Source organism: Argiope bruennichi, chromosome 7 (genome assembly GCF_947563725.1).
Source record: "Argiope bruennichi chromosome 7, qqArgBrue1.1, whole genome shotgun sequence".
NCBI classification, from domain to species: Eukaryota; Metazoa; Arthropoda; class Arachnida; order Araneae; family Araneidae; genus Argiope; species Argiope bruennichi.
The window spans coordinates 69,968,830-69,995,407 of NC_079157.1; the positions used below are offsets into that span (position 1 = coordinate 69,968,830).

The 26,578-nt window shown below is 32.3% G+C and overlaps 1 protein-coding gene across 3 annotated transcripts in view; it reads right to left on the reverse strand.

Moving 5' to 3' along the window:
• Positions 1-26,578, reverse strand: part of LOC129975678 (neurexin-1-like) — a 373,471-nt gene that overhangs the window by 249,847 nt on the left and 97,046 nt on the right. For all 3 annotated transcript variants that reach the window (XM_056088803.1, XM_056088801.1, XM_056088802.1), the window contains exons 2-4: positions 23,944-24,338; positions 10,672-10,859; positions 8,694-8,953 (exon numbers count right to left, since the gene is read on the reverse strand). In XM_056088803.1, the coding sequence (XP_055944778.1) occupies positions 8,694-8,953; positions 10,672-10,859; positions 23,944-24,282 (787 nt within the window). In that variant the 5' untranslated portion in view covers positions 24,283-24,338. The remainder of the gene's footprint in view (positions 1-8,693; positions 8,954-10,671; positions 10,860-23,943; positions 24,339-26,578) is intronic.

Here is a 26,578-nt window from a genome sequence, read left to right on the forward strand (position 1 = left end):
AGATTATGCGTTTTGTACCTTTTTTCCATAAACGAATGGGATCAAAGGTGGATTTCTGACTAGACGCCGCTAGGTTGAGGGGGAATCGGAAGTAGGTCAATTAAAGAATTCTGTCTTCGTAGATACAAAAAGCTTGTAAAATGTACAAATTTTATGAATTATAAAATATTAAGTTAATATTAACCCTTTATTATGTTACAAGTGGTTAAAGCAATATTAACACTTTATTATATACTTTTGTACACTTTATTGGTATAACCGGTCAAATATTTATTATGTATTATGTACAATTGGTCAAGATTCTTATATATTTCATTACGTTAACTTATTTATTAAAAATATTTATACTGCTTGAATAAAATTGGGTACAAATGTGGGTGCCGAGCAATCTATAATCTTAAAGATAAAGACAAATTTATTCTCGCAAAGTTAATAAGATAAAACAATATTAACTTACAATAAATAAACATGTTAAAAAAGTGTAGAAACATGAAATTAAATTGATCATCTGATTAAAAGAGAAACTTCTTAATGCTCACGAATATAAGACAGTAAATTATACAAATTCGCTTTTGAATGGAATTGGAAATTTGATGTAACCTTACGCGTTTGGTGTTAAGATCATAAAGTTAAATTTCACCAATCTAGCTCATTGTATCTTTGAGTAATCATTTTCAACTAATGGCAAATACGCAAATTAAAATCATCAACCCACTGATGTTTTTTATTCACAATTCAACACAGATCTATTCTTTTGATAGTGAAACCATATACCAAATTTCATCGATCTGGCTCCTTGCAAATGTCAGATTTTATGTATTTCGTTTTATATCATTTTGAATTTTAATAAACTTTTAGTAATCCTGTATCTTATAAAGCTTCACGTTTTCAGAAGTCAGAGTAAGAAGCGGTAAAGAGAAAACAATTCGTCATATGTAGTTTTCTGTGTTCTTAGAACGAAGAAAACATCACGATTTTAAATTATATTGGGTAATGTTTATTAGTAACCGCCTTCGATGACCATCTGGTACACCAGGAATAATTTTTGTTTCAATTTTAATTTAATCTCTTATACATAACTTAATCTTCATGATTTGAACAAAAAATGTTTTTAAATATCAAATTATGATAGATATTGAAGTCGTGTCATTTTAATAACCTTTTTGTGTTCTGTTTACTGTATGAATGAACATTCTTACGGGATGTAGATTCCCATGACGTCATAGTGCCATTAAAGATATATTTGGATAATATATTTTCTAATGGTACATCGCATATCCTGGCATTATAACTGAACTTTCTTATTCTTCCTATAAAAGGCTCAGTTAATAAACAGAACCCTTTTTTAGTTTTCAACTGCTAAAGAAAATCGTGCGATTAAATATTTAATGAAACAATAAAAATCACTTGAATCTCATTACAATTAGGAAATATAAATTTAAACATTTCTCTATTTCTAACTTTAGAATAATTATAAAAAAATTTCAAAATTCAGAGAAAAATCGCATTGAAGCCAAATTTTTATCATTAAAAAGATAATTTTTTTTAATATTGTTAAATAGTTTGAAAACCAATTTTGTGCAATAATATTTTCGGAAGTAATCTCAGAAAAAATGAAAAGAAATGCTTAAATCTCCTCTTTTTTTTTGTTAATTGAAATGTATATATATAAATGTAACTACTAGAACAGAAATCGCTCTTATTACTTATTGGTATTGTCGAATGGCAACAGTCAAATGTAAACAAATCTAGCCAAAGAGTAACAATGCTAATGTAGCAAATCTCTAGCCGTTTCAGATTGCTTAAATGAGCATTTTTACAGTTGCACTTAAATCAACACCAAAGAAATTAATGGAAATATTATTAGAAATGCTCCGGAGAATATCCACCTTTTTGTCTAAAAATTCTATTCAGTCAGAGGAAAGAAGATGTAATATAAATTAAGAAACAGACGAAAATATTAATCGAGTGCGAAAATAGCTTGAGTTTAGTTATATTAACGTCCCGTTTCAAAGCAACACTAGAGCTCTTTTGGGACGGACCTCGTAATTTTGAACCGCGGTCAGATGACGCGAACGACACCTGAGTGTGTAACTGCTGCTTACAATGAAAAAGACACCACATTTTGATGTTACGTTCATTCTGTTTGGAGTTGTTGTCCTGCTAGAAAATGAAATTTCTATCCAAACCCAAATTTTTAGCACTTTTCTTTAGATTGCTGCGAAGTATATTCGAGTAAAGCATATGGTTTATAATACCATCTATAAGAACTAAATTTCCTACCCCAAAATAAGCCATACAACCCCAAATCATGACAGTGTCACCACCATGTTTAACTGAAGGACGTAAATTTTTTGGATTCAAAGCAGTATTAGGCTTTCTCTTTATGATGCAACGGCTGTCACTGCCAAAAATGTTGAATTTCCTTTTATCACTAAGCATGGCTTTCTACCAAAGGTTATTGGTCGTCAATTGATGAGTTTTTGTAAACTTCAAACGCTTTTTCTGAATATGCAAGCTGATGAACGGTTTTTCTATAACAATTTGACTTTTATATCCAGCTTGTTTAAATATATTTCGCACAATTTCGGCACTTACACTTCTGCCTATGATTTGAAAAATTTCTGCAGCAAATTGGATGAACCATTTGATCTCAACAATCTAAAGGAAAGCGCTAAAAATATGAGATTAGTTCGAACTTTCATTTTTCTGCAGGACAAAGACCCCAAATACACTGCACATAACGTCAAAATATGGTATTTCTTTCACTGTAAACAGCAGTTGCACATACCACCACAGTACCCCGGCATCAATACTATTGAATATCTGTAGACCACACTCTAAGCAGTGGTCCAAAAACACAAAATTAGAAACAAATCCATTTAAAACAAGTGTTATAAGAAGAATATAGTAAAATATCTTCAGATACCACCAAAAATGGGTTGAATTGGTACCATGACGTTTAAAGACGATCATAAAAAACCAAAACACATGCAACTAAATACTGACGCTTTCTTTCTATGCGAGATATTACAAAAATTTCATTGCTGTATTCTCAATTATTTGAAACAAAAATCTGCGTATGCTTATTTAAAATGCTTCTGAAGCTTTTCAATTTATAGATTTTTCGTTGATTGTTCATTATTTTCACTTTAAATTGAATCATTTGTTATGTGTCAAAATAAAAACAAGTTTATACTTCTCGGTAATGTGTATTTATATTGAAAGTCGGATTTATCAAGTAATAGAAAAGTGTATTCTCAATTGTTTGAACCACTATACATGTTTTTCAATTTGCATGCGCAGTAATATGAATAGGTAATAAAATAAGTAGGCAGATAAAATTAAGTTCAAATTTTTCACTATTTTGGCATATAAATTTTAATAGCATTTGATATTAATCGTTTAACTTACTGCAATTTTAATTCTAAAAATTTTCTATTTTATCAATTGTCATAAAAATTTCTTTAAAATCTTTCAATCTTAACATCTATAAACAAAATTTTAATTATTTATTCTACAGGAGAAAAAAATAGCAATCTGTTTATAATTAAATCGTGACAGAATTTGTAAACAGCCCTTTTTAAATAACCTTTTTTTGAAGCAAACTTATTTTATAAAAAAATAATATATGCAGAATATTGTTATCATCTGCAATTTTATTTTTACTAAATAAACTTTATGGCTGTCTTAAAATAAATAAAAAACGGAGTCAAAAATATTTTTAAAAAGGGAAACAAAAATATAAAAAAAAAGGTAAAGCTGTTCTTTACTTTTGTTGCTAGTGTTATCGTTGCCTAGCAACCGAGTATCTTTAAATATACTTATTTGAAAATCGTCTGTATCTATTTAAACATTCATTAAATTTTGAAAAAATAATAAAAATTGAAAAAATAATTACATGACAATAAAGTTTGTATCATTTAAAAAATAAAATTTTTAATTTTAAAAATAATGTAAAACATTTCTTATGGAATAATTTTTTCCGAAATTACTAAGGAAAATGACAACATTTCGTTTAACCTCTTAGATACTATTTAATTTTTTTGCCTTTGAAAAATCAAAAGTATTCTTTTTCTTGGCTTATAATTAAGATTAATCAAGAAGCTTCTTGAATTGTTACATAAATCGCTTCTTAAATTGTTAAAGAAAAGATTCGGAACATATATAAAAATCAAAATGATTTTTATTTAATTTAAAATTATACATTTTATTCGCTACATTTTGTAATATTTTGTGCAATAAACATAGATTTTGCTATTAAAAAGCATTTTTTTAAATAAATTTCTGCTAATCTGGCGGTTCTCTGGTTCGATGCTATATCACTGGCAATTACTTTTTTTCAGTGATGACTAGTTAGCTTAGAAACTAGTAGTTCTGCATAAAATACTTATCTGAGATTGTGATTTAAAAAAAATATTTTACTCGGAAATAGCCGAATTTTTAAACATTGCAAAGCCAATATACAGTTTATTGTGCCAAGCAAATTAAATCATCAATATATAACAGAAATCCCTTGCATTTTTGCCAATAAAAAATTTTGTAAACGTTCAAAAGACGGTTCAGCAGATAAAAGTGTCGCATACACACTCTCCATATATACTTCCATCTTTACAATTCATCTCGATAATATTCGTTAAAAACATCAAATAAAATATGCAATAAATTATCTGAAATATTCAATGTCTTTTACACATAATAATTAATAACTGATTTCCTCGTAAAATTTTTATCTGAACAAGAATTTAGAAAACTATCCACTTACCTTTTTTTCGAAGAGTAACCTCAAACAAAAGAAAAAGAATATTTAATAAATCAGATGTGCTTTTATCGATGCATTAAAAATAGAAACCGGAACTCATAAACAACTATTAAGAAGAGAAAAAAACATCCTTCAAAGAATGAAGGCGAACTTTGGGGGTTGAGAGAAAAAAAATGAATGCCTCTAAATTCAAAGGCAGAAATGGCTGCTTTTGATATTCAAATAAAAATAACTTTAATTGCTGTACGATTTGGGTGCTTCCTTTGAGTAAGCAGATCTAATAAAAACCTATTTCCATTATTATCAACTAAATAAATTTCTTAAAAATAAATTCTATAAATGATAAAAAATTAGTTTGATATCAATATTTTATCGTAATTATTCAGATTGCTATTTGTTTCATTATGTTCATTTCATTATTACAATATTTATAAAATCGAACAATAGCTTTTATGATATTGTATAGGAATGATAATGCCAGACAAATCTGGAATCATATTAGATTCAAAAAAAAATTCCACTAAGTAGCCACTCTTGTAATATTCACCATAACTGCCTGATGACGTCAGAGACCACGCTCTCTGATGCTTTGTAGCACAATAATTCAGTTCAGGTGAGGCGTTGGCATGTGTTGCATGCTTTGATCCATACTCTTATATATATATATATATATATATACCTGCAAATAAATAGCTGTTTCACTAATTCGGACTTTTTACTGAACCCCTTAACGACCCCACAACAAAGTTAATAAAATAATAAGCAAAATTAAAAATTAATAAAATAATGATAAATAATTCACAAGCTATTAAGATAAATATTAATCTATTACAAGTCAAGCTGATGTGGAGTGTTAAAAATGTACCGAAATGTAGAACTAAATAAACCATCTTATTAATAGAGGTTCTCATGACATATTCTGCTTAGGGCCGCGAAAATATCTAAATCATGTGCTGCACGTCAAACAGCCCCGACTTGCGTTTTACTTGTTTATTAATTTATTTCCTTTTTACGCTTTTATTGCCTTTTTTCTCATTTTCATTCATCCTCAAATTCTCAGAGTGAAAAGGGTCGCAATGGCCGCTGGTAAGATCTCGGCTTCAGAACTGGAGGGTTTTTGGTTCGAAACCTGATTCCACCAAAGAACCGCCGTTTAAGAGTGTCTGGTTCACGCCAAACGTCCTCCCGCTGGTGTGGAGTAGAAATTTGGAAAGAGGGTGCCAGCTCAGGTGTCGTCCTCGTCATCTGACCACCGTTCAAAATTACGAGGTCCTTCCCAAAATAGCCCTAGTGTTGCTTTAAAATGATACGTTAGTATAACTAACCTAACTTAGAGTGAAAAAGTAAGTAAGTTTAGTAAAAAAAAAAGTATGGTTTGTAAAAATAATTCCAAGGATACTACAGCTCTGCATCCCTAATGGACGAACCTCTATAGGTTTTTTTTTAACAAGAATTTTAAATAAAAAATAGTAATTTCTAATATATATATGTGTGTGTGTACTTTCCTCCACAATTAATTCTTATGTCTTTTTTCTGCAATTACATTTACAAATATTATTATTCCATTACACCACTTTCGAATGGAAGATTCGATTTCTTTTTTCATAAACAACATAAAAAACATGGAGATCTTATTTAATCATAGCACAAACAGTATTCCGAAAAGGGTAATGCTACCCAACAATATTTGAAGAAAACTGCGCTCAATTTTCTGAATACTTAATTGAAGCTGTCAACATAAAGAAGAGAATCGAGTCAACATGTTGCTAACTCAATTTCCCCACGCCCACGTAAGTATTATTTTGCTCTTTGCGCTGAGACTTCTTATTTGGGAATCAAATTTCAACTTATAGGGCTTATCCGAAAGATGCGGAGGTGTCGACTTTCAAATCCAATCTAAAAAGATGCTTAGATATAAAGATTACGAATAAGTCGCTCGAAATAATATGGTAAACAAGTGGGAATGTCTAGAGAATTAACTCTTAAATTTTGAGTTTATTTATTTTCGTCGAAAAGGATTTTAAAGATGTGTACATTAAATAATATGTATGAGATGAATTAATTTGATACAAAATTTTTCTTTCTGGTTTATTCGTGTTCGATGTTTCTAATCCTTTTTGAAAAAAAAAGGCAAATTCATTTAGTTAATCGAATTGGCAATATTATTCAAAAATAATTTATTCTCGTCTTACAAATACGTAAATATACTGCTGTAATATTAAATAAATATTATAAAAGAGTAAATTATTGCTGTTTTCTTCGGATTTGATTTTAGTTGAAAAATAGATTAATTTTTCACAGCAAGGTAACTATTTGATTACATTGAAGGTAATTTGCTGACTAAAGAAAAATAACGACACAATATATCTAATCCTCCTTCGCAGATATTTTTTTCTTGTAAGTATAATCTTTATACTACAAGAAGAATACGCCTACTTGACAACTTTTTATAATGTTGACAATTCCTTGAATATGATTGTCACAGGTTAAATAGTTAAATTTGTTGCAGAAATTTTATGTTCATCAACATGAATGTAAAATAATGAAAATCGCAAACCTCGCCAAATAAAAAGTTGTCTCCCATTATTGGCTTGTCATTTTTGTATCTTCGTGCATGTTTTAGCAATCCGGCTGGTTTTCCGGTCATTCATTCCTGACTAATTCAAGCTTATTTTTATGTTTCATATCTGCCCTTATAGTTTATGCGGGGAAATTTGAATAGCTCTATATGATAGAATAGTTATAATATCTGTAGAAATAATCAATTTTGGTATGCATTTTTTCTGGTCTGAGAAGAACTTCTCTCTCTACATATTTTAAGTTCTAAGTGTGTGTGTGTTCTTAATTAATCTATGCTCGATAAATAATTTTTCAGTCAATTGAGCTCCGGTTTAGCAGTATTTTTAACTTATAAATTTAACGGATTTTTTTAAGGAATCGAAACGCTATGTTGAACTAATTCGGTTATTCTTTAGTGAAATTGTATAAATTCATAATACTTCTTCGTGGTCTCCCTTTCTTGCTTTCAACTTACCTATTCTGTTCGCTTTTCTTTGCTAATCATGGTTTCTACAATAAATAATTATGATAATAATTAAAAATTAGACTATTTTCTAAAAATTAGAAATAACAGAAATCGTTAAATTACTCTAATATATATATGTGTGTGTATAATGTAGAGTGCTGTAAGAAATTGCGGTTGTCGTTTAAATAAAACCATTACTCCATTTATAATTAATTTCCGTGACTAAATAAGAAATTTAAATGCATTTTTTTTCAATATTATTTTTAGCTAGTCCGAACCATAACCGCTAGAGACAAATGCGGCTCAGTTTTGACACTAAGAATGTGAAGTAAAAGAGAAAAAACCGAATAATAGTCCAGAAAAGGAATTTCTTGTTTTCGGGTGCGACGCTGTAATTGAAACTAAATAATGGCTCGAGCAATTTTTACTTTTTATAATTTCAAAGAAATAGTCCAGTTTTGATTTTTTTTTTTTTTTTTTTGTCAAGATTTCTTCGTTCAAAACATGGTGAGTACGATGTTGCATACCGAACAGGAAGGTGGAAAGCAAGAAAAAGAGGACTTGAAAAGAGAACGTATGTGGAACTTATATAGTTTTAGAAAGGAATCTACAGATTTGTTTTTGTTCTGTGACAAAAAAAGAATAGCATGCAAAGTTTAAAATTTAAAATTATATTGAAGATAAAGTTCGAGAAATCAGAAAATTGATTGCAAATTACCACACACACACCCACACACACACACACACACACACACAATGTTCTGTAATGTCTATAAGAAGAAAAATAACACATGGAGCACATTTTTTTATGGCACCAATCAGCTAAACCGTTTTTTTCTTCTTCTGCTAAACGATAAACCGTTAAGAAAGCAAGAAAAACAGAATCAGGACCAGCAAACGACTCACTTTGTTCGCAAAGATCGCCCTCGTAATCCGTGGCCCTGCAGTCACAAATGGGTCCACCATCTGTCGAGATGCAGGCCCCTCCGTTCAGGCACGGGTTGTCCTTCTCGCAGTGATCGTCTGCAGCGAGCACCTCCTCCCCGTTCGGAGTGTACTGGGGGTGGAGGGAGGCCGTCCGGATTCCTTGGGATTCTTGCAATTCCTGCGCTTTCTGAATGCCGTCGTCGCTGGTGAAAACGACATCTTTTACAGCGCCCCGGAACCTGGAAGAAAATCGTATATTTTACTCAATGTTCTGATTGTCTCGAAGGATAAAGGAATTTCCGAAATAAATAAAACGCGCTGCCTGCTGGGAGGGAGTGTAGAATATCAGGCAGATCGAATACTATTCAGACGATATGTTTTGCTCTGATGCATATTTCGGTGATATATGTCATCTAGCAATTTCTGATCTTAAAAATGCCTGAATGGTAATAGCTTTCACATTTTGAATAAAAGGAAGTTACTGAAATATATACAGAATGCTGAAAATGTCTGAACTCTTCTTATTGCTAAGAAATGGTGTACATTTCAGACGGAGCATATTCTAAATGACATTAATCTTAGAATTCTAACTATCCTTACTTTAAATTGCAGCCTTCATTTGATTAGTTGTGGGAATATTTTATTTCTTTTTTAAATCACTTTCTACAGAGTGCCCAAAAGATATTCATATATTTTAAATAGCTGTTACATTACCAATTGTTTACAAAAATGCATAAGTAATATCTAAATTAATTTATTAATAAAAATGAGTCATGAGCTCGCGAAATCTTATCTTAATGAAATTCAAGCGAAATTATATTGATAGTGATGAGATAAGAATGAACTCCTTCACAATTACCAGATCTCATTCCAATGTATTGAAAGCAGTGTTAAATTCTCTTTGTAATGATATGCAGGTTGATTATAAAAAACTCTCCTGATGTATGAGACCGTAACTAGCATATCGTTCATAGGAACAGAATAAATAAAATTTTGATTCAAGGTGTTTTGAGGTATGCATTCAATATTCATATGAAAAACGACAGTTAAGCTTTGACAATTACGGTCACAGTGAAAAAAAAATCAAAATTTTCAAATGGCAACACCAACTTTATTTTATTGAAATATGTTCTTTATAGCGAAAAACAATACATAGCGTTTGAACAGTATTTCAGCACAAAAATCACCAGCGCTAGACAGACTAAGAAGAAAAGAGAAAATAATTAATAACAACAGAAGAAAAAACAATTTATTGTGCTTCACAAATTTTCTACTTGATTTACTTCAACCACGATGACACTTTGTATGTGGCAGATGGTGCCTAGAACCAAAGCATATGCCATTCCGAAAGGAATCTGTTGAACTTCACGTCTCTGGTAAGCACACCGCAATTGTTTTCTGATTTCTTCTTAGTCTTTTTAGGACTGGTGATTTTCGTACTACAGATACCATTCCAATACCATTTATTAATTTTTGCTATGGAAAACATATTTCAATTAAAAAAAAGTTGGTGGTGCCAACTGAAAATTTTGAAATTTTGTCACTATAGCCGTAAGTGTTAGAGCTTAACTGTCGTTTTTCACATGATTCTTGAGCGCATACCTCAAAATACCTTGAGCCAAAATTTTATTCCGTTCCAGTGAACAGTATGATAGTTATGGTCTCATATATCGGAAATTTTTTTTTAATAATCTCTCTATATAAAAGTTTGCATTTTGCGAAATGTAGCATTTTCTATAAGCATACTATGTAAAGAAATAAAATTTGTTAAAAGTGTCCACAATTTTGGCTACCATATAATTTTTTCTCTTTATTTAAAAGGAACATAATGGTTCTGGATTAGAATTTAGTGGCATGAAATTTAAAGTATCATTAAATGACGTTCTAATTTGTCCTTATCTTTACAAAATAAAGAATGAAAACTTATACTATAAAAAAAAACTACAGAATATCTTACCGTGGTTCGAAAAACGCTGAGGGCAGAGCCAGAAGGGAAAGTTTGGAACCATACCACGAAGGCAATCCCCCGATAAAGACGGCACTGTTCGTTGTGGCATTTCCGAAGAGGTAGTCGGGACCGGCCGTCAAGCGCTTCTGTATATCAGAATCCACCGTCAGTATCGTTTCCTCTGCATTGCGTGTGATCTGTTGAAAAGCGTATAATATTACAAAATGATATATATTCGAGTATAAAACAGAAGAGAAATATAGAGTATTTCTTAATATTCCTAAAAATATAACGGATAAAATGTTTTATTAAAGTTTGACTTTTATTTGTAAATTATCTTTGGCGACCAACTATTCGTTAACCATATTAACAGAATCAATCATGCCAGTTAACTTCGATGAATTACATCTTATCACAAGAAAAGACAATATTACTTTAAATTATATTTGAAAAATAAAGATAGAGTATTCTGAATGATCAACAATGTTTGCAAATTGGAAAAATGGGCCTAGCTGTTAAAGTTTGAAGATGGTGGTGGTGGTGGTGGTGGAGGGTCTGCCAAAATTTTGTTTTGCGACATTTCTCGCAAATTTAGAAAATTGAGAATGGATAGGAATTTATTTGTGATATATCCAAGGGTCATACGCTTCCATAATTTTTTTTTTTAAATCAGTATTTTGGATGCAATTGGACTGGATTTATAATTTTTGAAATCAGTATTTTTGTCGTTGTTTTCACCTATGGAGAATATACAGTGAATGAGTGTTTTTATTTCACTCAAAAAAGGAGACTGGTGAACTGCAGATGACCAATGATCGCATATCTAGAAATTATAAGCTTTCATATGAAATAAAAATTGGCAAAATTGGACTATTGAAACTGGCGGAGTAGTTATTTGCTTTTCTTATCATTTCAAGTAATATATAGAAAGTAAAACAAAAATTTGCATAATTGTGTATTGATGTTGTGAGGGATTGAATTGATCCAGAATAGAATTTGGGAACTTGTGGTTCGCAGCCGAGTAACATGACCACAATACAAAAGCAATTGCTCGTGTAGCGTAGCTGTTAATCGGCTTATAAGCTATTCACTACAATGTGTAGCAGGATATTGCTGCGAAAAGTTACTGGAATATAAAGACAGATTCATAAATCCGCAGATTCATAAAGTTTTGAGAAACTGGAAACTTAAAAAAGTAATACTGCCAAAAGACTCATATCACTATATACAAGAATATGGCTTTTTAAATATGGATAAAGTTCGATTTCAGCCAGTAAGCGTCACACGTACGTGCGCAAGTATGAACCACGATAGGTTGAGACGAATAAGACGAATAAGCAGACGATATGTTGAGACGAATAAGCACACGATATGTTGAAACGAATAAGACGAAAAAGCACACGATAGATTGAGACGAATAAGACGAAAAAGCACACGATATGTTGACATGAATAAGACGAATAAACACACGATAGGTTGAGACGAATAAGACGAATAAGCACACGATAGGTTGAGACGAATAAGCAGACGATATGTTGAGACGAATAAGACGAATAAGCAGACGATATTATTGAGACGAATAAGACGAATAAGCACACGATAGGTTGAGACGAATAAGACGAATAAGCAGACGATATGTTGAGACGAATAAGCAGGCGATATGTTGAGACGAATAAGACGAATAAGCACACGATAGATTGAGACGAATAAGACGAATAAGCAGACGATATGTTGAGACGAATAAGACGAATAAGCACACGATAGGTTGAGACGAATAAGACGAATAAGCAGACGATATGTTGAGACGAATAAGACGAATAAGCACACGATAGGTTGAGACGAATAAGACGAAAAAGCACACGATATGTTGACATGAATAAGACGAATAAACACACGATAGGTTGAGACGAATAAGACGAATAAGCACACGATAGGTTGAGACGAATAAGCAGACGATAGGTTGAGACGAATAAGACGAATAAGCACACGATAGGTTGAGACGAATACGCAGATTCATTTTTATCTGAAATATTCCGTGTCAAAACATGTTGAAACTTGTACATAAATTGATTTCGCCATCTTTAGTGACTTTTTACTTATCTCTTAATATGTTAAAATTTTAAAATTTTGTACTATTATATGTTTTCAGCCAAAATATATTGTTTTAACATTTAAAAAATTTAACGGTAAGGCAATCTGCTAATTTTCATTCAATCTGCTATTCATTTGAGAAAAAAATCGATGTTAAATTACTTTAATATTTATAATGATAAATTCTTAAATATGTTAAAAATTGAGAGATGGAAAATGATGCATTTTTTTAAAATCTTCCTTTTTTAATGCACTAAAAATATTTTTTTAAAGAAAATTTCATCAAAAATATGTACGTAAAGGCAGTCATAAACTTATAAGACATCAAAAACAAAAAGCTATTACAAAATAACACAGCAATGAATTTCAAAAGATAAAATTTAAATGGTTTTCCTGTGTTTTCTCCCAATTGTCTAAAAATAATATGTTGTTTCTCCTCTCCTCCTACATAAAATTGTGGACCTTAGATAAGGGTATGAATGACATGAGTATTTAAATTTTTATTTCCACAGTCTCACACTTAAGAGTCACGTGCTTGTAATATAATAACGGAAATAGAACATGAATCTTTGAAATAATTTTTTTCAACCGATTGAAACAAAAGATTGAAAGAAAATTACAATTTTAGAAACAAAATCATGGACCAAATTTTAATTATTTAATTGGTTGCCTTTCTTATTTATTGCATTCACATGTATGAGAAAGTGTAAACTTCTAGATAGACAGTTGATTTTACTATAGATTTGGTTAAAAATTTGAATAGAATTAGCTCTTTAAATGTATACCTAAAATTGTGTATCAAATTTCATTTATCTAAGCTATTGTGGTTTTGATTTATCATATTTATATGTATGCGAAAGTACAATTCTACAGAGGGGCCACGGTGGCCTGGTGGTAAGGTCTCGGCTTCGGAACCAGAGGGTTTCAGGTTCGAGACCCGATGCCACCGAAGAACCGTCGTATAAGGGGGTCTGTTGCACGTTAAATCCGTCCTGACCAAACGTCCTCCCGCTGGTGTGGAGAGGGGGGTGCCAGCTCAGGTGTCGTCATCGTCATCTGATCGCGGTTCAAAAGTACGAGGTCCGTCCCAAAATAGCCCAAGTGTTGCTTCAAACGGGACGTTAATATAACCAAACCAAACAGATCTACAGATATTCAACTCTTTCCCCGATTTGGATTAAAATTTGATACGGATCAACACCGTAGTACAATCTGTGTATTGATTTTTATCTCTCTAACCCTTTAAGATTTGTAGTTATCGTGTTTAATTATACCCGGAAAATCAGACCGATAAACTTCTTGCGAATGAACTTTTCAAAATCTAATAGAAATCTATGGTGTGTATACCACATCTCATCCATCTAGCTTAAAACTTTTTCGAATTATCAGATTCGTAGACAGATAGAAAGACAGACATAATTCTATAAAAAGTATTTTTTGGCTCGAGAAGGGCTCTAAAACATAGAGCTGCGTCAAAATTTCGATTACGATTTTTTTTTTTTTTTTTTGACGATTATCATACTTTTTTTTTTTGTATATTTCGTATATAAAAAAGTAAAAAAAAAAATCGAGCATATTCATTTGAAATTAAAATACATTACAATTGTGATTAAAATTCCAATTTTTTTTAAAAGAATGTTTCTAATAACATCTCACGATTTCATTTTGACATTAATATTTTGGATTAAAAAATTTATTCGTACTATTTAAAACAATAAAAATCTTTTTTTAATATTTGTTTTTCAAATTAGTGAAATTTGCTCTAGTTAGTTAGCATTTCATTTCATGCCGGGATTATTACAGAAAGAAAAACTGCATGGTACAATATCGTTATTTATAACCGTAACTGATCACCTCCGTGGTTGAAGGAGACATTTAATAGGAGGCTGCAGCATTACTTGATTTATAACGCCGTAAAAAGAGATGTGTGGCAATGAATTAATCAGGGCGCTATTTCATCTTGACGGATGAACCAAGAACTTTCAGTTCCAGACGCTATCATTTCTATTCATTTACTAACACTGCCATGGGAAGATTTAGACTGTTAGCGACCCCTGACAGTGGTATACTATGAGAACCCACTTTTAATAGAGTGGTCATTAGTTATTTTCAGAATTAGATATACTTTTAACTTAATTAAATGCTAAATTATTTTTTATTTCATTAACTTAGTCTATGTTTTATTACTTACTAGAAAAAAATGGTCCTTTAAAGCGTTAAATTAAAGTCGAAATGATTAATCTGCAATTAATATAATAATATTTTTTACTAAAACAAAGCCTTTTTTTTATAATATGATTACTGAAAACAGAGTCACGGAGCATTTAAACCTTATTGGCACTAAAGAATATCTTTATTAATTTATGTAATATCTCAAGAATTTGTGAAGAAAATTTTTTCAGATTCATCATAAGAAGATCGATTAATTAACAATGTTTAATTTTAAAGGCATCAAACATTAAGAAAATAAACAGAATCGTTTGAAATAATCGGTCGAAAAATGGTAAGCCAAACCTCATTAGTGTGGGGAAAAAAACCTGAAGCCTTACTCATTTGACGGTAGGGAAATGAAGATTTTTTGGGGCAGAAAATTAGCTTTTAATTAATAATTGAAATTCTAATTAAAAATTCAAAAAAAGACACCCAGGTGCACATTCCCGACCTTCAAGGTATACATGTGCCAAATTTGGTAGCTGTAGGTCAAACGGTCTGGCCTGTAGAGCGCCAACACACACACACACACACATTGAGCTTTATATAAGTATAGATTTATTTATTATGATTCCTGACTGCAATCAAGTTTATATATATAGGGTGGCCATAAAATAACTTTCCCTGTTTATGGCATCTGCAACTAAAATGAATGAACGAAATGAAACCACATTTCATATACAGACTGTGGAAGGCATGGGAAGAGAAATTCCACACACACACAGACACACAAAAAAAAATTAGTACCAAAAGTTGCCAATAGGGGGAATAGTGGCGTTGTGGGAGCACAGTTATGAATGAATTCATGAAACTCACAGAAAATAATCTTTTATTCATCAATAGTAAGATCCCCTGAATGTCGTGCAACATTTTCAATATTTTGATTTTCCCAGGGTACAACATATCGCATACGGTGTATGACGTTCTCCGCTGCTGTGTGTAAACTGTCAGTTTCGATGTCCATAACAGCCCTTCTTATGTTCTGTTTCAAGACATGCAGGTTTAGCGATATGTGATGCGCGAGGATAGAGCCTGGGACTTTGTGGTTCGCAGTCCAGTAACATAGCCAGGATACAAAAGCATATGTTCGTGTAGCGTAGTTGTTAACTAGCTTATATGCTATTCACCACAGACTCTCCCTCCAGTGAGTCGGAGGTGAGACGAACGATATGGCTGTTGAGTGGTGATGTATTTATTATCTGTTGTCTCATGGGCCTGTACCCAGTTGAGTAGCGCCAAGCGTTATGGCGAGAGTGTGTGGGTGAGTGGTTGCTGCATCAAGTGAGTCTGGCGACTTTTGGGTTGCTGCGGCTTTTTTGTGTTGCTGCGTCAAGTGAATCTGACGACTTTAGTTTATTGCGTCAAGTGAATCAAGTCAGCTGTACGAAGATTGTAGGTTCATCATTCGAGGTCACCAATTTAGCGATATGTGATGCGCGAGGATAGAACCTGTAACCTTGTGGTTCGCAGTCCAGTAACATAACCAGGATACAAAAGCATATGCTCGGATAGCGCACTTGTTAACTGGCTTATATGCTATTCACCACACAGGTTTGCTCATGAGTGGCCACCGCATTACACTGTCTAATATAGAACAATCTTACCAGTAAAGCATGCTGAAGTAAGGTAGGGTCCGTATTAAGCACACATCAACAGTCAATCACTTATAACAATAAAGAGCACATTAATAGTCAAGAAAGAACTGCTAACAGGTCGTTTGCTCTTCCCTTTTTACAAGGAATGCATGGCGCTGCTGTCACACAAACACTAGGAATTTTACATAATCATCTCGATATGCAAATTTCCTCATTCGTACGTGACAGCAACGCCAATATTTCTCCATTTGGCAATTTTTAGTACTAATTATTTTTGTATTTATTCGAATGTATATGTATATTTTATTTGTATAATTTATATGTATTTATATATTCGAAAAATCCTGACAGGAAATTCCAATTTTTTTAAAAAAAATTTAAGGTTATAAAGGATAGAAAACTTAAATAATTTTGATTTTTACATAAATCAGTTGAAAAAAAACCATAGAATTTATCATCCCATTTCATTCATCAGTTTAATGAAAACTTATTACTTATTAAACTTAATGAAAACTTAAACTTATTACCAGTCTGAAACAATTTCTTAACGTCAACAAGATAAATGATTTTATATTTCTAAAATTTTGTTTTTGCTTCTTCTTTCCAAAATACTCTTTCCATATTTTCCAGCTTCAATATTCGAAATTACAAAATTCTGTCAACATACTGAAATACTTTTTTTTATTTAAAATATCCAATAAAAACTTTTGCTTACTTTCAGCATATTAAGAAATATTGCGTTGAAAAGCGAAGAAGTAAATATTCGGGTAGACAAAAATATCCATAAAAAAATTTAATTCGTATAAATACGTCATTCCTTTCCGAAGTAACAAAAGTTTCACTTTCATAATTCAAAATGGAGAAACTTCTGGAAAATTGTAAATTTATTTCGTATATTTTCGGCAGAATGTTAGAAATATCCGAGAACCGTCAGAAATAAAAGTATAGTCAGTATTTCTTCTTCTTTTTTTAACTTTCGCGGTATATAAACAATAATGTTTTGAAAATATTTGTAATTCTTTCAAACTTATTTTTTTAGTTGTCCGAAATATCTATAAAAAAATATGAATAATTTTAGTATTAAATTATACGTTTTGATAAACGTGTTTCAAATCATTGAATAAAACAGATGTTGCTTGAGGCGCGATGGTCTGATGGTAAGGTCTCGGCTTTGGCTATAAAAGGCGTCAGGTTCGAAACCCGATTCCGCAGAACAACCGTCGTGTGAGTGGGTTTGGTGCACCTTAAATCCGTCGGCGCCAAACGTCCTCCCACTAGCGTGGGTGTAAGGTGCGGGGGTACACGCTCAAGTGTCGCTCGTGTCATCTGACCGCGGTTCAGAATTACGAGGTTTGTCTCAAAATAACGTAGTATTGCTTCAAGATGGGGCGTTAATATAACTAAACAAAACTGAAAATTTTAAAGCCCTTTTTTAGATCTAGCTTTAGTAAAAACGATTTAACTCATTAAAAATTTTATTTTTTGGATTTAAAATAGCCAAAGAAGCTAAACCATGATGATATTATCAATAAATTTGCATGAACTTATGTAAGAAAATGAAATGAAAAGTATATATTATGATATCAATATAAATTGTGTGGTGTAGCACCTCTTTTTCCCCTTGAGCAGAGAGCGCTCCCTTGTGGCGTTTTACAGAACACAAGCAGATGAAAGGCAGACCTGCACCCTGAGGTCGACCTTTTTTCCTATGCACAACCCTTGCATTAATGCCGAATGCTTTCGGTTGGAAACCGTGGAATCCCTCCACCATAATGTTCTTGAACCTAATTTTCTATGAGTGTCTATAGATAAGTGTTTATGAATTTTGTAGTGTAGTCGTGTTTGTGAAGATTAAAAATATTGTATTTAAAACCTGGCAGTTCCTTAGAAAATCACAACACCCCACTATAGTGGCTATTAAAAAAAGTGTTATTTAGCTTGAATATTTTGGCAATACTACAATCTCCTGATTTTTTTTTTCTGAAAACATAAACTTACAGGAATTATGGATTAAGCATTGTTTCGATTATTTACCATTCTTATTTAAACTTGAATCTCAGCCGTTTAGCAAAATCTAAATGTCACAGAAATCGCTATTATTACTTATCGTCGAATGGCATCAACAAAATGGAAATATATTGCGATACAAACATTTCAAACTGCTTCATCGAACGTTTTATAGCTCCAATTATAGTTCGCGTAGTTATTTAATCAAATTTCAAAATATATCAGAAATGCTGCGAAAAAGGTTACCGAAATCTGTATTCAATTAGAAGAAAGAAGAAGAAAAAATTAGCCGTCTAAAGCCGATTAAACTTTCAGTTTAATCGAGTTGCGATAATTGAATTAATCATCTCTAGATAGATAATCTTTATGACTTGCCTATAGAAAAAGATGTTCATATCTCTGTACTATTATCTCACAGATATGATTTTTATTTATCTTAAAATTAAAAAAAAAATACTTTTTTAATGATATTAATTTTATTTCTCTATTTTTTTCTTTATTCTTAACATTTTTTAAAAATTTAATGTGCCAATGTTAAAATAAAAATTAAGATAAATTGCTTTTTTTTTACATTAATACTGGATTAGGATTTATTATTACTATTTAGTAGAATATGCACTTTTTAATTTGCACCCGCTATAAATTGTGGAAGATCGATTCAGTTATATTCACGTTTTACAGTTTTATCAAATAGCAAGGTGAAATTTAAAAAAAATCCATTGCATATTGATGATTTAACACCATAAAAAAAGTCAATATTCTGGGCGAACAAACTGATTTCCAATAGCGATTAATATTATCAAAATATGAAAGAAGGCGAATTCATCGGGAAAAATGAATGAGTTGCAGAAAGCTTTCAGGAAGGGTCGACTTAGGAATTGCTTACAGATGCTCGACCTACTCGCATATTTATGTGATCAATGAGAGTTTAGTTTTTATTAACATCCTGTTTTAAAGCAACACTAGGAATTTTTTGGGGCGGACTTCATAATTTGAGCCGCTGTCAGATGACGTGGACGACACTTAAGCTGGCACCTCCTTCTCAAAACTTCCGCACCACACCAGCGAGAGAACGTTTGTCCCCACCGGATTTAAAGTGCACTGCACTAGATCCGTTTACAAGAGGTGCACTAGATTAAGAGATGTTACTTAAAATGCATTAGACCCGCTTACGGTTCTTCAGCGGAAAGGGGTCTCGAAATTGAAATCCTCCGTTTCGGAAGCCAAGACCTTACCACCTGGCCATTGCGGCCCCTTCTGTTGATGTAGAAGAGAACAATGTTCGAATAATGACAGAAATCTGTGTGAACATCCATACAGAACTTTAAGAGATAGTTGAGTATGTGGTTTATATTTTCACCCGTGACTGTATTAATTTTTCCTAAAGTTTATCAGTTTGTTTTAGAGAATTGTAAGAAATACAGGGTGTCTTAAAAAAATGTATAAACACTTTAAATAATTGTAAATTTGGGGTTTATTATAATTCGAATAATTTTCAACATGTAAAAGATTCTACAAATATCATTCTATTGTCTTGTTATCGCATGTTCTCAAACTGATATCCGTTCTGCTCCAGACACTGCTGACAACACGAAGCGATGGAATAACACACATGATGGAACAATTCCCTTGGGATATTCGTACATTCATGTTCAATGGTTGCCCTCAATTGAACAACTGTTGCAGGTTTATGGACGTCCTGAACAGTTCCATCAGCTTCAAACTTATCTCTAATTCGAGTGATGGTAACTCGTGTAGGTGGTTCTTTGTTAAATTCCCTCTTAAATTGTCTTTGCACTTCTACTGCATTTTCATACTTCCAGTAGCATTTTAGAATAAATTTCCTTTCTTCAAATTCAAGTCTGTCTGCCATCACTCAGTTGAATGGGTTCAGTCAGTAAAGAAAGAAGAAATAACTTAGTTATCAGCTGCTAAAATGTGTATACATTTTTTTGGGACACCCTGTATTAATGTATTGATTAGTTACATTACTGTAAGTTGTTTATCTGAAAATCAGCTTTACTGTTACCTTTTGCTTTTTTTTGTAATTTTTCCTTAGATAGTTTTATTTTTTGTTGAGTTTGTCTTCATAATAATCACCATTAAACAAAAATGACCTTTTTCAAGATCAAAAGATTTATTCTTTATTGATAAAGGTGGAGACATCGAAAGAGAATCATTTTAGAAATTTTATCAATTCACAAAATTGAATTTTTTTAATTGTGCTAAAATGTCACATAACAAGTCTTTATCAATAAATCTAAATAATTTGTTTACAGGTCTTTCTTTAAATTATCTTAAATACTCTTAACTATATTATTTTGCGTTTTCATCATTTTATTTGTTGGTTTCAAATGCTCATAAAAATGATGGAAAAAGACATTTTTCAAGGCCAAGTTCATTTTGCTCATTCAACTTCCAAATTTAAACTTCATTCCATTCTTATTTCGATTAAATCATTATGAGCAAACGAATTAAGCTCCACCATAATTGCATTTTGCAATAATAGTGCTAGTACATGTTCATTGTAGCGAGCAAAGTGAGGAGTTGACAACCATTAGCAAGCAGAGAGCTAAGACTCCTAGTTATTCTAGTAATTCACATATTAAATTGTATTTTATTAGTATATGAAGCAATTATTTTTCTTGTTGATTCATTAACGATTATTTGATTGTTTGGTATCTAAATTTATTACAGTTATATATTAGCTTTCATATATTTCTTAAGTTTTTTCTATATCAATTGTGCAATGTAATCAATGTTAAAATATAATAACATATTATATTTTTATGGGATATTTGTTTCAAGTCCCCGCAAATTAACTTTGCATTAGGCTCTGATTTTGTTCCAGGCAATTCTGACAAGTGTATAAAAGAATAGAATAGCAATTCAGAAATCTGCGAAAGGGGGTGATGGCAGCAATCAAGTCCTTTTAAAAAATTGTGCGTATACAGATTTCAATAAAAACACATCGTAGCTCACATGAGAGTACATTATCTCTGTTAAGCTCTAGTGACGTGCGCACATATGCAAAATAAGCATAAAAATGGTTTTAAGGAAAATTCATGTTAAAGCAACGAAAGCAATTTGAAAAGATGAAATGATTTAAAAGATCCCACACACAAGATAAATGGTTGCTAGAGCGACAAGTGTAGACGGTTAACTTGGTTTCGTCCAATTTTTGATTGAATCGTGATCTTCTGAATCATGGTAAACAGATAGTAGGAAAAAAGGGAAGGCATTCAAGGAAAAAGAGAAACAGAGAGAGAAATTTGAATTTTTAATCCAAAGCATTGTAATGTAACAATGTTTTAGATACGATTTGTCTATTTTAATTTTAAAATTTGCTCTTAATTATATTACAGTAAATTATATTTCAGCACTGCGCATGCAATTGTAGTGATTAAAACATCTAAAAGTAAAAATTAAAAACAAAAAAAAGACCATAGAATATTTTGAAAAAATTATAAAATTAAAGGAAGAATTGAACAGCAAAAAAATTAACATCAATGAAACATTTATTTTTAATATATTTTTATATTAGACATATACATAAATAATACGGTATCACTAAATAGTTTTAATTTTGAAAGGGTATAAGTAAATCTTTGGCGATACAATCTTAGAAATTATTAAGGAAAAATATTAATATTTTGCTTAGTTCTTGATTAAAAATGTAATCAAAATTTTGGTAAACTGATTCTTATTGATATTTACAACAAAAAAAAATATGTTAATTTTAGTAACTCTGATTCCAATGCAAAAGAAATTACTGGTCGAATTTGGCAACTTTAGGCGCAGTTTAAAGTAATTACGGGTCAAATTTGGTAAGTCCAGCAGTGTACTTTATAGAGCGCTTTGAATCCTTTTTAATCATGGATTATGTATATAGCAGTTTACAGATATAAGACAGCCTATAAGTATCATTTTTGCTAGCAACATACAAACAAATGAATTTTGTGTTATTTTGCAAAATAAATTAATAAAAAAATAAGATAACCGGACTGTAAATAAATTATCGTTGCGTTTCTTGATTGCACAATAATTCATTTGATAGTGAAGATTGTGTTCTGGGTGAAATGACTTGAAGGCACTTGTTGTCTTTTTCGGGGTTTATTGGTAACATCAGCAACAAAAGGCACATGAATACGCCAAAGTGTAGAAGGCCTAGAGAACTACACATAAAATTTCTCGGGAGAGAGCGAGAGCCGAGATAACACTCCCCCTAGTACAGGAGTCCAGTTCGCTTCTACTGAGAAAAAATATATACTAAACAACAACAGGGAGACCACGTGATACATGATTGGCAGCTAGCTCCGCCCAAGAAGATCACGTGGTTAACTGAATTCTTAACGGACATGATCTGTTTTAATGAATCTGAAGCAAGGCATCTTAGTTCAAAGCAATTTATCCTTCCGTTTTCATTGTCATTTCTATTCCGTTGTCCTCAACAATGTCCATGCTCTTTTCTGTAAATGTATTGTAACTGTTTGAAATAAAAGTGATTCACCTTATTTATTGACATTATAAAGGATGTTGTTGCGGAAAAGTAATCCGAAAGTCAAGATCCGGCACATTGGGTGCACAGTGAGCAAAATTCAGCAGATTCAAAAATGGATAAAGACGCTTTGATCTACATAAAAGCACGGCAAAAAACGGTTAGAGCGTAAAGCAGCTCAACACTTGCGATAAACAGTTGCGTACAAGCACAAAATTAGAGATAAACAACCGTAATATGACAAAGCTCTCCGAAAAAAAAAGACTTCACGCAACTGTTCACGCCTCTCGATGTCTGCTATTCTTTTTTGATTCAATGCTGACTTCTTCAGCTCTATCTCCAGTCTTTTTACTGTTTCCCCGACAGGGCAAAAAAACTCCTAGAAAGATCGCGACAACTCGAATCCTAATGGAACTTCCCCACACTTAATTTCTGGAATCTTTGATTTTGGTACCAAAATCATCAAATTTGTCGCCAAGATTGCAACTGATCGCCAAATTTGTCTCTAAAATCGGGGAATGGTAAGCCAGAGTCCATCAAATCCTTCTCCCTTACTGTGCGGGGAAGCAATGTTACAGATTCGTAACAATATTGTTTTAGAGTGAATAGTTTAGTTATTATTAAGAATATTATCAATAAAAAAAAATAAAAAAAGATTCAAATTGGATTATTGATGAACAGCTCAATCGCACTTAACGGCTCATATTGCATTAGACAATATATAGTACCAGTCGTTTAAACTCGTGAATAGGTCAATTAAAGAAACATGGACTAAATATGATGGATCATTAGAATACCATCCCTGTTTCCAGTTAGTAAATCACCCACACGAACTGAGATCTATGACAAATTTATTCTATAAACAAAGCAACCACTTACTTTAAGTGTGTGCCATTGGCTGTCGTGTAGATTCTTGCCTGCTGACAAGATAGCGGTGCCTCCTCCGAGATTGAACCTCAACCGGGCGTTACCTTCCACCAACTTCACTTCAAAAAAGTCGTAAGTGCCTCCATCGTCCGTGTACAGGAGAAGTCCGTTAGGCTCACGGGTTCGAAACCTGAGAGAGAGGGTCCCGTTTAGCCCGGCCAGCCACCTGGGGAATTGGGCGAAGGAAGTGGGGGATCCGTCCAAGATGAAGGATAAGCAGAAGCAGTTCCACAGGTGGTGAAGTACTAAGAAGCGGAAGAGCAAGGACCCGATAGAAGTGGAAAAGTTCATTTTCTTCAGGGTATAACGGTCAGTGGAGCTCAGTTTCGGTAATCAGAAACGACATGCTGAAATGAGATAAAGCATTTACGTGAGAAAAAGAACCTCAGTAATTTCAAAAAAAAAAAAAAAAAAGCAGTATTCGATTGAAAATAAATAATGATTCAGAAAAATAAATTAAGATGCTTAATCTATCATTTATTTGTAAACAGAGGCATTCGCAATGATTTTCATATATGTTACATACATTTTCATTTTATTTTCCAAGAAAATATGACTACGACTATTCCATGTTATAGATTTGGCTTTTATAATGAGAAGTCAAGAGTTTGAGTCCCGGTCCCACTTTGTATGGGAACATTATGGGTGTCTAATTAATTCTGGGACAAATATCTCTCCCTGAACTTAAATAAATTCTCAAACAATTTCAAAATGAATGATTAATATAACAAATCAAGATGAATTCTATATGGATCGTCTTTTTACCGCCATGTTAAAAGTAAGGAGTAATACCAACAATTCTCATGATAAACATATTTGTTTAACTATCATAAATTGGCAACTCCGACTTGCCCTCCATCACACGGAAAAACTGAATGACCGGACTGCCGCGACAACAACACTGGTGGGAACTGTGGTTGAATCCTAAGGGCCATCACCAGCCACGGTACAACTCTTCCTATGGGAATTAAGTCCTGTCATTGATGGGAGATAGCCAACCCCCCACCTTTTCTATACCCATCAGAATGACAAGAAACAGCTACCATATTAGTTTTTACGAGAAGCTTCTAATCCTCATTTTTGAGGTGCTTTCCCCCGTTGGACAACATATTTGTGTAAGCCATCTGGCATCTAACTGCGCTTTGTATAATTCCTGAGGTTATATCATTCCCTGTTTCATTCTGAATTCAAGATTTCAACAGGGGCAATGGAATTCGCAAATTAAATTTGAGAATTAGATTGGACATGAAATGATGAAATTATATATGTGTTTATGAAAGTGCTATAGAAAAAAAAGATATGTGCTATAGAAAAAAAAAATGACTACAATCCTGTGAAATCAATTGATCACATTTTCCGTGTTAATTTCAAGAAGCAAAAGCTTCTACCATTTGCCATTACCAATCTACAATGGAGCCGGCGTCCTGACCTAGGGGTAGCGCGTTTTCACCCTGATCTGGGCTTCCCGGATTTGAGTCCCTGTTCGGGCATGGCTGTTCTCTACCCTTTGTTATATCTGTGAGGTGTGTGAAAGAACCCCTCTGTAGCGAGTGTGTGAGTGTCATCTTCGTATGAGCTAGAAGTCAGACTTCTGCCCTCGAGTGCTCAGGGGCCTTTACCATCTGAAGCTACTGCACAAACTCGGCTTAAATCGCTGACTTTGTCAGCGGGCTTGTGAGACGTTATGATGGCAAGTACCATAAGTAACAACAATATAACACAATGGACAATGAGTTCTTTTTTTATTATCATTCTTTGATATAAAATGTTTATACGAAGAATAAATTAATGGACGCAACTATCAAATTAAAAACAATGACCGTCTTATATAGGTTTGATAAAAATATCCATCTATACTACTATTATAAATGTGAAAGTTTGGATGGATGGATGGATGTTTGTTAGTCAATCACGCCAGAACGGCTGAACAGAATTGGATGAAATTTAACTGAGAGATAGATTATAGTCTGGAATAGGACATAGGCTACTATTTATTCCGTTTAATTGAGTGGTTAATTGTTTATTAATTAAAAATTAACTTTCCCGCCCAAAATCGCCAAATAAGTAAAGTTTCAGGGGTTGTTGTTTTTTTCCCACGCCAATGAGATTAGGCTTAACATGATTTGACTATTATTTAAAACGATTCATTTTATTTTCTTAGTGTTCGATACATTTAAAATTAAATATTGTTAATTAATCGATCTTTCGGATTCATTCTGAAGTACTTTTGAATTAAAATAAAACAGAATAAAGGAAATTAAAAATTTATAATCTGTATTGCGTTACCCCAACTGGCGTAGAAAATTCATACATTTGTGTTGCCCCAATTGGCGTTGAAAATTCACGCATGCGCAGGAGTAACAGAAAATAAAACCATTGATGCCATAAATTCCAATCTATTTCCACGGGCACGAAGTCTCGGGTAAAAGCTAGTTATTAATAACTATGAATTGTTTTTGTTAATTTGAGTATTCATAAAATGTATAGAACAACTTTACCCTGATATGATCAATTTAACAGATGCAATATTCGTTTTAGAATAGTCATCTGATATTCTTATGAATACAAATTTCTTTTATTTAATATT